The 15,152-nt window shown below is 37.5% G+C and overlaps 1 protein-coding gene across 1 annotated transcript in view; it reads left to right on the top strand.

Annotated features, from left to right (window-relative positions):
- PIK3R3 (phosphoinositide-3-kinase regulatory subunit 3) overlaps positions 1-15,152 on the top strand; it is a 118,490-nt gene that overhangs the window by 79,792 nt on the left and 23,546 nt on the right. Inside the window, exons 4-5 of the mRNA XM_034651753.1 lie at positions 4,468-4,648; positions 5,269-5,394. Of these exons, the coding sequence (XP_034507644.1) occupies positions 4,468-4,648; positions 5,269-5,394 (307 nt within the window). The remainder of the gene's footprint in view (positions 1-4,467; positions 4,649-5,268; positions 5,395-15,152) is intronic.

The raw sequence follows: 15,152 nt of genomic DNA, 5'->3' as shown, positions 1-15,152 counted from the left end.
ATAGGGATATAGGGAAAGGGAATTTAAGACGATTTTGAGAAGGAGGGCCTCTGTGAGGAAACGACCTCTGAAAACTGAAGGATATGTAAGAACCAGCCAGAAAAGTGTTCCAGGAAGAGGGAATAGAAAGTGCCAAGACACTGATTTTTGGAAAGATTTTGTAGATACAGTGAATACAAAGACAGCTGTAGCTGGCTTACAGTGTGAACCACGGAGTGTGGTAGGAGATGAACTTGAAAGTGGGAAGGAGACAGATGCACAGAGCCTAATGAGCCATGGTAGGGAATTTGAATTTTATTTCTAAGTGAAAAAGGAGAGGAGAGGAGGAGAAGAGGGGAGATGGGGAGAGGGGAGAAGAGGGGAGGGGAGGAGAGGAGAGGAGAGGAAAAAGAAATAAAGAGAAAGAAACCCACAAAAAACCACCACCAAGAAAGTGTTTTAAGCAGGGGAATGAAGTGATGGAAAGGTGGAATACACTATTAGCTAGGATAGCAGCTCTAGGAAAGGAGTTGAGGAGTCAAAGTAAGAGGCAATGTAGAGCGAAGAGCACAAGGGATTTAATAATAGAGTAGGTAAAAAGTTGGGGGGAGAGTTAAAGATGACTGGTTTGAGCCTGCTGGGCTTAGAACGAATGTCCCATTTATAGAAATAGGCAAGTCAGGAACAGTTGTTTTATAGAGAACAGGGAAAAGATGTTGGTTTTTACCTGCTCCAGAACTTCCAGGTAAAAATATATCTAGGGTATAGCTAGAAATGCAGATTTAATGCTTAGAGGAGAGCATAAAACTAGAAAAAGATTCAGGTACCATCTACACAGTAAATGGGATTTTAAGGAAAGGAGTATAAGAGGGAAGAAAAGGTAGAGGCTGAAGGCAAATATTTTTAGGGACTGTGTTTAGCAGCAGGAAGGAGCAGAGGAAGAACAGTCTAAGAGTTTGAGAGAAAACTGTAATGTCATAGAAGTCATGGGAGGACAAAATATTAAAAACAAATGGTGGGGGAGAAGAAAGAAGGGAGAATAGAATCTGTAAAGAATCTGAGCCTGGGGTAGAGGGAGGAGGCAGGCAGAGTCTGAATTTAGTAAAAGTTGTTGGTGATTCTCAGGGTGCCTGGGTGGCTCAGTTAAGTGTCTGACACTTGATTTCAGCTCAGGTCATGATCTCAGGGTTGTGAGGTTGGGCTATGTGCTTGGCATGGAGCCTGCTTCATTCTCTCTCTCCTGGGGCACCTGGGTGGCTCAGTCGGTTAGGCGTCTGTCTTTGGTTCAGGTCACGATCCCAGGGTCCTGGGATCGAGCCCCACGTTGGGCTCCCTGTTTGGTGGGGAGCCTGCTTCTCCCTCTCCCGCTCCCCCTGCTTCTGCTCTCTCTCTCTTTGTCAAATAAGTAAGTAAATAAATAACTAAATCTTTAAAAAAAAAAAAAAAGAAAATTCCCTTGAGCCTATGTCTATTTCCAGCTACTTCCCTATTTCTCTGCTCCCTGTTTACAGCAATACTCCTCAAGACAGTTGTTGTAGACATTTCTTTTTCATCTTCTTTCATTCTCTTCATTCCATTATAGTCCAATGAAACTATTTTGTCAAGATCACTTAGTGATCTCTCCTTCACCAAGCCCCAAGATCTTACCTGGTTGATCATTTTCTCTTTGTTGAAATGCTTTCTTAAAAATACGCCATGTTCTTAGTTCTCTTTTAACTTTTTTTTTTTTTTTTAAAGATTTTGTTTATTTATTCGACAGAGACAGCCAGCGAGAGAGGGAACACAAGCAGGGGGAGTGGGAGAGGAAGAAGCAGGCTCATAGCAGAGGAGCCTGACGTGGGGCTCGATTCCATAACGCCGGGATCACGCCCTGAGCCGAAGGGAGACGCTTAACCGCTATGCCACCCAGGCGCCCCCTCTTTTAACTTTATTAATTGGTTAATAAACCAAGCTCTCTCTTGGTTTCCTTTGCTGGTTCTTCCTCATCTGCCTAACTGCCACACATTGGTGAACCCCAGGTCTTAGACCTTTGGCCTCTTCTTTTGTTCAACTATGCTCCTTTCAAGTAATATCTGTAGGCTGACAGATCTTGACTTTATACCTCTAGGCCAGACCTTTCTCCTGAACTTTAGATTCTTCAAGTGGACTGCTGGATCATCTACTAACATGTTCACTAGGCATCTCAAGCTTAACAGGTCTAAAAACAAAATATTTTCCCCCTTTAAACATGTTCTTATATAGCCTTCTTCATTTCAATAAATAACAATTCCATTCTTCTAATTGCTTAAGATAAAAAACTTGAAGTCATCATTATGTTGTCTCTTTCTCTCTACCCATCCATGTCCATGTCATCAGTGTGCCTTGTCAGCTCTCTCTTCAAAATATATTCAGAATCCCACCATTTCTCACTATCTCCTCTGCTACTATCCTTGTTCAGGATGCCATCATCTCTTACCTAGATTATTTTAATAGTCTCCCGGCTAGTCTTTCTACTTATATCCCTGCTCACTTTGACCAGTCTCTTCTCAACCCAGCAGTTAGAGTGAGCCTTTTAAAATGCGTGATAGATGGTATCATTCTGCTCAGAACCCTCTTGTGTCTCCCCATCTTACTCCGTAAAAGCCAAAGCCCGTAAATTGGCTTACAGACTGTTACATGATCTGAGCTCCTTTTACAGCTCTTATTTCTCTCCTACTAGTACTCTCCCTTTGCTCATTCAGCCCCACCATCACTGGCCTGCTTGCTGTTCCTTGAACATGCCAAGCACGCTTCTACCTCAGGGGCTTTGTTCTTGTTATTCCTTCTGCCTGAGAAACTTCCCCCCAGATATCTGCTGAGCTAGTTCCTTCACTTCATTTAGGACTGTGCTTAAATGTCACTTGAATAGAGTGGTTTTCCTTGTGCAACATAGAAAATAGCAAACCCTCCACCCCCAGAACTATTTCTTTCCTTTACTCTGCTTTATTTTTTCCCCATAGGACCTATTACCATTTGATATATCTAGTTGTTTATTGTTATGTTCTATCTTAAACTAAGTCTGTCTTGTTCATCCCTATGTGACCTGTACCTCATACAGCTGCTGGCACAGGATGGATATTCAAAATAAAGTTTTTTGGGTTTTGTTTTGTTTTGTTTAGAGTGGGGAGGGGCAGAGGGAGACAGAATCTCAACCAGGCTCCATGCCTTGCATGGAGCTGGATGCGGGGCTCAATCTCACCACTTTGAGATCATGACCTGAGCCAAAATCAAGTCAGATGCTTTACCAACTGAGCCGTCCAGGCACCCCAAATAAAGTTGTTTTGAATGAATGAGTGCCTTTTAACTTTTCCTAGCAGAGAGACCAGCTTGCATTTATGTGAGTGTATGTGTGGGTGTATATACCTGTAGTAACAACATGTGATGAGGTGGTCCGTCTAATGTACATTTTATAGGAATAGTTCTTCATCCATCTAAGTACTCAGTTTCTGTAAGCGTTATTAAATCAGTCCATAGATTCAAACCTATTGTGCTTGACCTTTCACAAATCCTGATGCCTCATTTATCATGTGTAATAGCATGGCATAAAGAGATGTGGAGACGTATTTCCCCCCATTAAGTCTGCATGCTGTTTATAAGAAGAGCTGAGTGGGAATGGTGCAGTGTTTTGCTATGATATAATGAATCAGCCTGCTGTGGTTTGATTATACTGTGTGGGACTTGGAAAACACTGCCATTTTAAGCTTTGGTTATAAATTATCTTTAAGGGACCATTGGATATGACTCAACAAACAAAAGTGGTCTAAACTATTTAAGCATCAAATTACCTCATTCTAATATAAATGACTCTTCAAAAGCTAGATTTTATAAAACAGTTGAATGACGAATCATTTACTTATTGTGATGGTCTAAATAAGTAGTCATTTCCAAGAATTATAGGCAAATATAAAAGACAGAATAATGTAAGATGCAAATTAATCAGTTATAAATCATTCCTGTTTGCGCATTCACAACAAAACCTTGAGGGTATTGGTGATTACGTTGCCACATGTTTATCACCCCTTCACACAGATGTCTTCTGCTCCCCCCCACAGACACACAACCTCCTATCTTTAGGTCCCAAAGAGATCGTCTCTGTTCTTCCTGAAAAAATATCAATAGAATTTAAATTAGAAAATTCATTCGGAAAATAAAAGATATAATTTACTTCTGGTTTAGTTATTTTTCTCAAGTGACTGTTTTTGTTAAATCTGTTGCTACTGACTGCTGGTTAGGTAGATTGGCCTCTAGTAACCAAGATATTTTATAGACAAATGAAATAGTTGTAAAAATAATAAGATATTGTATATACTTTTACACACAAAATTATATATGCCTTTTCACCTGTTCCAGTCTCATTAACTTCGTAAAACTTGTTTATTATGTGACACTGTACTTTTATATCTCCATATGAAAGTGGTACTTTGATAAGATTTTTTGGAAAAAAATCAACAGTTGCTGTCTTGTTCACAGGAAGGGAGGCAATAATAAGTTAATAAAGATCTATCATCGAGATGGTAAATACGGGTTTTCTGATCCTCTGACATTTAATTCTGTGGTGGAGCTCATTAACCACTATCATCATGAGTCTCTTGCTCAGTACAATCCCAAACTTGATGTGAAGCTAATGTACCCAGTGTCCAGATACCAACAGGTATGATTATAGAAGTTTTTTTTTTTTTTAAGATTATTTATTTATTTGAGAGAAAAAGAGAGAGAATGAGCAGGGGGGAGGAGCAGAGGGAGAGGGAGAAGCAGACTCCCCACTGAGCAGGGAGCCCGATGAGGGGCTCGATCCCAGGACCCTGGGATCATGACCCGAGCTGGAGTAAGACGCTTAATGACTGAGCCACCCAGGCGCCCCTCAACAAGTCATTTTTAACATCATTTCATTTTAATTTACCAGGTTTATCAGTTTAAAAAAAAAGAAATCTAGTTATTTTAAATTTCCTACTTTAGATTTAAGATATTTTTGGAACTTATTTTGTGGCTACTAGTCCTTAATAGCTTGTTGCATGTATTTATTAACTTTATGTAAAAATACTTCTGTTTCTGTTTCCCATTTATACTTATTTCTTAATTTTTCAAGTATTAACCATTTTGATGTGATCTAAAGGCTGAGTGTTAACAAAAGGATTTAGTGCTTTTGCATGATTAATATTAATACAGTGGCTTAAACTTACAGTAGAAATGCAATTTAAAAACAAATAGATGTGGAAAAATTCACGTGTCAGAATTGTTAACATTCTTTATTTCTTTTGTTTAACTGTACAGGATCAGTTGGTAAAAGAAGACAACATCGACGCAGTTGGTAAAAAACTGCAGGAGTACCACTCTCAGTATCAGGAAAAGAGTAAAGAGTATGACAGGCTATATGAGGAATATACCAGAACATCCCAGGTTAGTAAATTTTTGTGTTTAGGCCAGCAAGTATACAATGCTACGGTTACATCAGATTTTCTATAATTCACCTGACAATCCTTAGCTGTCTTGATATCTTGAACAGCCTTTTTGAGACTGTGATGATACAAATTCTCCCATTCATAAATCACTTTTTTATTGGTTAAAGGTATAATTTTTTTCCACTTAGTATTAACTAGGATAAGGCTTGACTGCAAATGACAAAAAATAACAAGAGCAAAGGCTTCAGATAGAAATTTATTTTTCTTTCATGTATAGGCACAGTGCCAGGGATATTATGTCAACTACACAGTCATCAGGGCTTAGGGTTCTTCTGTTTTGATACTTTGCTATCTGTAGAAGTTGGTTTACTCCAATATCAGCCATCACAACAATATTCTAGCAAACAAGATAGAAGAATAAGGAGAAAGAAAAGTTTCCTGTGTTTAAGGCTACTTCCTGGAAGTACACACTGCTTCTACTTTCATTCCACTGGTAAGACATAGCTGCACGTTACAACTAGCTGCAGGGAAGCTAAGAAAGCTAATTTTTATTTGGTCAGGTATACCCAAATAACATTTGAGAATTTACTGAGGAAGAAGAAATTAATGGGAATTATGAGACCACTAGTAGTCTTTTTTTTCTTTTTTTTAAAGATTTTATTTATTTATTTGGCAGAGAGAGGGACAGCCAGCAAGAGAGGGAACACAAGCAGGGGGAGTGGGAGAGGAAGAAGCAGGCTCCCAGCGGAGGAGCCCAATAGGGGGCTCGATCCTAGGACTCCGGGATCACGCCTTGAACTGAAGGCAGTTGCTTAACGACTGAGCCACTCAGGCGCCCCAGAGACCACTAGTAGTAGTCTTAACCACAGTTTTTAGATCATAAATCTTTTTTAAAAATTTTATTTATTTGGGAGAGAGAGAGAGTATGAGCATGAGCAGGGGGAGGGGCAGAGAAAGAGGGAGAAGCAGACTCCCCTGCTGAGCAGGGAGCCCAATGTAAGGCTCAATCCCAGGACCCTGGAATTATGATCTGAGCTGAAGGCAGATGCTTAACTGACTGAGCCACCCAGGCACCCCAAGATCCTAAATCTTCATAATCAGTAATATTTCATTTATAATATTATGAGATAGACAAAATTCTTTTTTTTTTTTAAGATTTTATTTATTTATTTGACAGAGAGAGACAGCCAGCGAGAGAGGGAATACAAGCAGGGGGAGGGGGAGAGGAAGAAGCAGGCTCACAGCAGAGGAGCCTGATGTGGGGCTCGATCCCTTAACGCCGGGATCACGCCCTGAGCTGAAGGCAGACGCTTAACCGCTGTGCCACCCAGGCGCCCCAAAATTCTGGAATAATCTAGTTCTCTTCCTAGAACTTTTTTTTTCTAGTTCTTTTCCTAGAACTAATTTTTTTAAAAATATTTATTTGAGAGAGACAGAGAGTGGGTGAGAGAGTGAGTGCAAGTGGGGGAGGGCAGAGAGAGAAGCAGACTCTCTGCTGAGCAAGGAGCCCTTGGGCTCCATCCCAGGACTCAGGGATCATGACCTGAGCCCAAGGCAGACACTTACCCAGCTGAGCCACCCAGGTGCCCCTCCTAGAACTACTTTGATTCTTTTTTAGTTACACTTGAATTGGTTTAATTTGCCCTGAGTCATTACATAATATATAAAAGGTACTGGGAATTTTTATGAAGGTACAGGTCTTCAGGGAAGTGTATCCATTGCAATATTTGGGTCAATAGTGGCCTAAGAAAACATGTCTAACTGGGTTTCTTATCCACATTCTTTTGATTATTTTTTTATTTTAGAGAGAGAGAAAGTGAACAAGGGTGGGCACGCTTAGGGCGAGCGGTGGGGGGAGGGGCAGAAGGAGAGGGAGAGGGACAAGCAGACTCTGTGCTCAGCCATTGCAGGGCTCAGTCTCACTACCCTGAGATCATAACCTGTGCTGAAATCAAGAGTCAGATGCTTAACCTACTGAGTCACCTGGGCTCCCCTTTTTTGCACATTCTTTTGAAACACAGGTTATTACTTTGAACGTTTAGAAGCATTAGTCTGTGGTGATTAGTCCATGTTATGGTAGCATTAGTCCATTCTACTAAATTCATAGTGAATTCTTAGTGGCATAATAACTTGGCTGAATCCTTTATTGAGCATAAGAGTAATGGATTTTTTCTAGTGTTTGTTTTCTATTGTGTTTGTTATTATTACTGCTCTTTATTATTTCCCTTTTTTTGCTTTCAATTTAATTTGCTCTTCTTTTACCATCTTAAGGTGAAAATTTTGTTCATTGGCTTTAAAACTTTATTTTCTGAAATAAGCATTTAAAGCTATAAATTTCCTTCTAAGCACTGTTATAGGTACATCCTGCAAATTTTGTTATCACAACTGTTATTTTCCTAAATCAGTTTTAAATATTTTCTTATTTCCCTTGTGATTTCTTCTTTGGCCATATATTCTTTAATTTCTAATATTTGGGGCTTCTCTAGGTACTATATTATTTCTAGTTTGATTTTTTTGTAGTCAGTGAACATATTCATTAAGGTTGCAGTCTTTTGAAATTTATTGACTTACGACCTAGTATATGCCTTATCTTACTTAGTTAACTTGCACACTGACAAAGACTAGTGAAGTTGTTGGTATAATGCCCTTTCAGTTTTTGGTGTAGTCCTTTATAAATATCAATTAGGTCAAAGTGATCTATGGTGTCATTCAGATATTCTGTATCTTTACTTTTTTTTTCCCCTAATACTGTCAGTTAATTAGTCTTAAATTCTCTAGTTACAATTGTAGATTTGTCTATTTCTCTTTTTAGTTCTGTTAGCTTTTGCTTTATGTGTACTGAAATTCTATTAAGTGCTGACACATTTATAGTAAATTTATTCCTTTGTAATATGAAATATTCCTTGGGGTGACTGGGTGGCTCAGTTGGTTGAGCGCTGGACTCTTGGTTTCAGCTGAGGTCATGATCTCAGGGTTGTGGGATCGAGCCCCTCATCCTCCACCCTGAGTCTGCTTGAGATTCTGTCTCTCCCTCTCACTCTGCCCCTCGCCCCTCTCACACACATGCTCTCTCTCTCTTAAATAAACAAATAAATTTTTTAAAAAATATGAAATATTCCTCTTTATATTTGGCAATGTTTCTGTTCTTGAAGTCTACTTTTTCTAATATATCCCGAATAGCTTTCATACACTCAGTATTTGCATGATATATTTTTTTCTGTCCTTTTACTTATTTATTTATTTACTTATTTATTTTCTGTCCTTTTACTTTCAATCTATTTGTGCCTTTATAGTTAAAGTGCATTTCTTACAGATAATAATATATAGTTGGGTCTGGCTTTTTAAAAAATCCAGGCTGACAGTCTCTGCCTTTTAACTGGAGTGTGTAATCCATTTGTATATCTTGTAATTACTGGTATGGTTAGGTTTATGTTTACTTTTTTGCTCTTTGTTTTCTTTTTGCTCCATCTGTTTTTGTTCCTCAGCAAGTCTTTCATCGTCTTTTGTGTCAAACGTTTTTTAGCATTCCGTTTTGACTCCACATCTGGCCTTTTAGCTATGTCTGTCTCTTTTTTTTTTTTTTCCCCTTTAAGAAGTTGCTCTAAGGATTACAACATGCATTCTTAATCACGGTTACTTAAGTTCATACTGTAGCATGTGAATGTAATAACTGTGCTATTATATAATTCTATTTCCACCTCTTATTATTGTCATGTATTTTATATCTACGTGTTAACCCCATAATTTGTTGTTATAATATTTGGCTATTCTAGGTACTTTATATAAATGGAATCATACAATATTTGTCCTTTGGTTACGTCACTAATTATAATGTTTTCAAGGAAAATCCATGTTGTAGCATATTTCAAAATATTTTTTATGGCTGAATAATATTGCATGATATGTGTATGTGACATTTTATTTATCCATTCATTTGTTGATGGACATTTGGGTCATTTTCCAGTTTCTGGCTGTTGTGAATAATGCTGCTTATGAACACTGGTGTACAAATTACTGTTCAAGTCTCTGCTTTCATTTCCTTTAGATATATACCTAGGAGTGGAATTGCTTGATCATATACCAGTTCTATATTTAACCTTTTGAGAAACTGCCAAATTGTTTTCCATACTGGCAAAACTATTTTACATTCCTACCAGCAATGCATAAAGATTCCAGATTTTCCACATTTTTTCTACACTTGTTATCTTTTGTGTTTTTATCTTCAATTTTTTATAGCCATCCTAATAGTCATGAAGTGATACTGTTTTTGTTATTGTTGAGTTTTAGATTTTTTTAAATCCCTTATCAGATATATGATTTTCAGATATTTTTCCCATTTTGTAGGTTGTCTTTTTGCTTTCTTGATAGTATCCTTTGACATGCAAATATTCTTAATTTTGATGAAGTTCAATTTGTTTTTTCTTTTGTTGCCTATGCTTTTGGTATCATATTCATGAAGTTGTTCCAAATCCAGTGTCAGAAGGATTTTCTTCTATGTTTACTTCTGAGAGTTGATTGTTTTTACTCTTAAATTTAGACCTTTGATCCATTTTGAGTTAACTTTTATATGTGGTGTGTTAAGGTTGTAGGTTTATTTTTTTACATGTGAAAATACATTTCCCTGCATTGTGGTCCCAACGCCATTTCTCCATTGAATGATCTAGGGATATTTGCTGAAGTGAGACATTGATCATAGGTGTGAGGGTTTATTCTGGGGCTTTCTGTTGTATCCTGTTGATGTGTATATCTATCCTGTGTCAGGACCATATTTTGATTACTTATAGCTTCTTAATAAGCTTTGAAACAGGAAGTGTGAGTCTTCCAAATTTGTTCTTTTTCAAGACTGTTTTGGCTATTCTGGGTCCCTTTCAATTCCATATAAATTTGAGGTTCAGTTTTTCTATTTCTGTAAAAAATGCAGTTGGGATTTTGATAGCGATTGCATTGAATCTATATATCACTTTGGGTAGTATTATCATCTTAACAATATTAAGTCTTCCAATCTGTAAACAAGGATGTCTTTCCATTTATGTCTTTCTTCTTTTAGCATTGTTTTGTAGTTTTCAGTATCTGAGTTTCTTACCTCCTTGGTTAGATTTATTCCTAGATATTTTATTCTTTTTGACACTGTCATAAATGGAATTATTTCCTTAGTTTCTCTTTTGGATTGTTCATTGCTAGTGTATAGAATACAGTTGATTTTGTGTATTGATTTTGTATTCTGCAACTTTGCTGAATTTATTAGCTCTAACAGTTTTTGGTGGATTCTTCAGGGTTTTGTACCTATAAGATCATGTCATTTGAGATAGTTTTACTTCTTCCTCTCCAATTTGAATGTCTTGTAATTGCTTTTCATTGCTTAACTGCTCTAGCTAGAACTTCAAGTACTTTGTTGAATAAAAATGATGAAAGTGGATATCATTGTGTTGTTCATGATCTTAGGTAGAAAGCTCTCCCATTTCACCACTGAGTATGATGTTAACCTTGTGTTTTTCATATATGGCTGTATTAGTTTTCTATGTTTGCTGTAACAAAGAATGACAAACTGGATGGCCTAAGACAACAGAAATTTATCATCTCACTGTTCTGGGGGCTCTAAGTCCAAAATCAAGTTGTTGGTAGGGCCCTTCTCTCTCTGGAGGCTCTGGGGAAGAACGTTCATTGTTTTTCTGAGCTTCTGGTGGTTGCTGGTAGTCCTCGGCATTCTTTGGGGTAGACACATCACTCCAATGTTGCTTTCATTATCAATGATATTCTCCCTCTGTGTCTCTGTTTTCTCTGTTTATAAGGACGCTAACTAATCATTGGATTAGGACCCATCCTAATCCAATATGATCTCATCTTAATTCACAGAAGACCCTGTTTCCTGGGGCGCCTGGGTGGCTCAGTTGTAAAGTGTCTGCCTTAGGCTCAGGGCCTGATCCTGGTGTTATGGGATCGAGCCCCACGTCAGGCTCCTCTGCTGGAAGCCTGCTTCTTCCTCTCCCACTCCCGCTGCTTGTGTTCCCTCTCTCTTTGGCTGTCTCTCTCTCTGTCAAATAAATAAATAAAATCTTTAAAAAAAAAAAAAGATCCTATTTCCTAATAAGGTCATATTCTAAGGTCCTGAGGATTAGGACTGATCATATCTTATGCGGGAACACAATTCAATCTATAACAATGGCCTTTATCATGTTGAAGTTTGCTTTCATTTCTAATTTATTGTTTTTATCATGCAAAGGTATTAGATTTTGTCAAATACTTGGTCTGCATCAATTAAGATGATCTGATCATGTAGGTTTTTTTCCTTCAGTATATTAATGTTGTGTATAGACTGATTTTTGTATGTTGAACCACCCTTGCATTCCTGGGATAAATTCCATGGGGTAATGTTGTATAGTTACAGTCCTTTTAATATGCTGTTGAATTTAGTTTGCTAGTATTTTGTTGAGAATTTTTGCATCTATATTCAAAAGGGATGTTGTTTTGTAGTTTTATTTTCTTGTAGTCTCTTCACCCAGTGTCAGTATCAGAGTAATGATGGCCTTATAGAATGAGTTAGAAAGTGTTCCCTCTTCCCTCTTCTAGTTTTTGGAAGAGTGAGAAGGATTGATGTTAATTCTTCTTTCTTAATTTTTTAAAAAGATTTTATTTATTTATTTGAGAGAGGGAGAGTGCATGAGAGGGGGTAGGGTCAGAAGGAGAAACAGACTCCCCACTGGGCAGGGAGCTCGATCCTGGGACTCCAGGATCATGACCTGAGCCAAAGGCAGTCACTTAACAAACTGAGCCACCCAGGCACCCATTAATTCTTGTTTAAATGTTTGGTAACTTCACTAGTAAATCTGTCTGGTCCTGGGCTTTTCTTTGTTGGGAAGTTTTTGATTACTGTTTCAATTTCCTTATGGGATTATACGTCTGTCTCTCTGGGCATGGAGCCCAACGTGGGGCTTGAACTCATGACTGGATATCAAGACCTGAGCTGAAATCAAAAGTCAGACGCTTAGGGGCGCCTGGGTGGCTCAGTCAGTTAAGTGCCTGACTCTCGATTTTGGCTCAGGTCATGATCTCTGGGTCATGAGATTGAGCCCCGTGTTAGGCTCCACACTGGATGCGGAGCCTGCTTAAGATTCTTTCTGTCTCGCTCCCTCTGCCCCAAACTCCCCTCCCCAACTCTCTCTCTCAAAAAAAAAAAAAAAAAAAAAAAATCAGACACTTAACCAACTGAGCCACCCAGGCACCCTAGTGTAGGTCTATTTAGATTTTCTGTTTCTTTTGAGTCACTTTTGGTAATAATGTGCTTCTAGGAATTTCTCCATTTCATTTAGATTATCCAATGTACTGGCATACAGTTTTTTGTAGTATTCTCTTACAATATTTATTTCTGAAAAGTGGGTAGTATTCCCCTTTTAAACTTAAAATTTAGTAATTTGAGTCTTTTTTTTTCCTTAGTCTAACTAAAGGTTTTTTCAGTTTTGTTGATCTTGTTAACTAATTTTTAGCGGTGCCTGGGTGGCTCAGTCAGTTAGGTGTCTGCCTTTGGCTCAGGTTGTGATCCCAGGGTCCTGGGATTGAGCCCCACATCTGGTTCCCTGCTTAGTGGGGAGCCTGCTTCTCCCTCTCCCACTCCCCCTGCTTGTGCTCTCGCTTTCTCTTTCTCTGTCAAATAAATAAATAAATAAGACTTTGTCTATAAAAAATAAATAATTTAAAAAAAATTTTTTTAAAAAAGAACTAATTTTTAGTTTTGTCGATATTTCTCTATTTTTCTATTTCATTTATCTCTCTAATCTTTATTATTTCCTCCTGCTAGCTTTGGGTTTAGTTTGCTCTTCTTTTTCTAGTTTCTTAAAGTATATAATTAGATTAATGATGTAAGATTTTTCTTATTTTAAAATGTAGGGTCCATGCTCAGCAGAGAGTCCATTTGGGATTCTCCTCCTCTCCCATTGCCTCTCCCTCCATTTGTGTGTGTGCCCTCTCTCTCTCCCTCTGTCTCTCTCTGAAATAAATAAAATCTTAAAAAACAGGTATTAACAGCTATAAATTTCCCTTGAGTACTGCTTTTGCTGCATCCCATAAGTACAGTGTACTGTGTTTTAGTTCTCAATTATCTCAAGGTATTTTCTAATTTCTCTTTTCATTTCTTCTTTGATCCATTGATTATTTAAGAATGTGTTGATTTCCACATATTTGTGGGTTTCCCAGTATACCTGAGAAGAATGAGTATTCTTTGCATCTGAAGCAAGTCTCTTGTAGAAAGGATATGGGTGGATCGTGGGTTGTTTTTAATTTTTTTCTTTTTTTTTTTTTAAGTAGGCTCCACGCTGGGCGTGGAGCCCAACGTGGGGCTTGAACTCACGACCCCAAGATCAAGACCTGAGCCGAGATCAAGAGTCGGACGCTTAACCGACTGAGCCACCCAGGCACCCCGGGTTGTTTTTAATTTTTAATCCATCTGCAGTCTCTGCCTTTTAGTTGGAGAGTTTAATCCATTTACATTTAAAATAATTACTGATTACTGGTAAGGAAGGACTGACTTCTGGCATTTAGTTATTAGTTTTCTATGTGTCTGTGTGTCTTTTGCACTTCAGTTCTGCCATTACTTGACTCTTTTTAATATTTATTTGATTTTTTGTAGTGTACCTTTTTTTCAATGCCCACTTCTTTCCTTTTCTGTATTTTTTAAAGTTTTTCTTAGGAGATACCTTTGAGATTATAATTAACATCTTAACTGCACAACAATCTAGTTTCAATTGTAACTCATTATTTTGGTTTGCAGTGCTATATAAATACTTTGCTGCTATACATCATTGTTCCTTCCTCTTTATATTATTGTCACTGATTACATTTTCATATATTGTATGCCCATTAACATAGATTAATAATTATTGTTTTTTATGCATTTGTCTTTTAAATCATATAGAAAAAAAAGTTACCGAAAGTACACGACTACTTGGCTTTTTATTTATCTATGCAGTTAGGTTTACCAGTATTCTTTATTTCTTCATGTGGCTTTGAGTAACTGTCTAGTGTCCTTTAATTTGAGCCTGAAAGTCTTTAGCATTTCTTGTAGAGCAGATCTAGAGGTAACAAACTCCCTCAACTTTTGTTTATCTGGGAATATCTTAATTTCTTCCTCATTTTTGAAGGATGGTACTACTTGGATATAGAATTCTTGGTTGTCAGTCTTTTTCTTTTAGGATTTTAAATATGCCATTCCACTGCCTTCTGGCCTCCATTGTTTCTGATGGGAAACCAGCTATTAATTTTATTGAGGATCTTTGTACATGACAAATTTCTTCTCTCTTATTTCTTTCAAGATTCTCTCTTTGTCTTTTGACAATTTGACCATAATGTAAAATACATGTTTCTTATATCTTTGTCTATAGGTTATATTATTACCTGTGGAAGGGTTAGTCAGCTATGAGCTATTCTAGTATTATTGTAACTCATGGTTTCTTGTTTTGACCCTAGTATTTATACTATTGATTTTTCCAGCCCAAAGCCACTGATCTTATTCCAAGCTAGTGTCTGTGGTGGGCAGTGTTAAGATAGAGACTACATCTGGATCTTCAGGGCTGTGGGGCTTACTAGGGGTTACTACCCTATGAAGATTATTGATTAGGAATGAAATATAGTACTGACTGGGAAAAGATGTGGGATGCCAGTGGCCAGAAATGCGATAATGGTCTATTTTCCTATGAGAGATGTTTAATTCCATTTTATTTTCAGGTTTTATTTTATTAGTTAATTACTCAAAATGATCTTAATTTT

The sequence above is a fragment of the Ailuropoda melanoleuca genome, chromosome 2 (assembly GCF_002007445.2).
Source record: "Ailuropoda melanoleuca isolate Jingjing chromosome 2, ASM200744v2, whole genome shotgun sequence".
NCBI lineage: Eukaryota > Metazoa > Chordata > Mammalia > Carnivora > Ursidae > Ailuropoda > Ailuropoda melanoleuca.
This window is presented reverse-complemented; position numbering and strand designations above follow the sequence as displayed.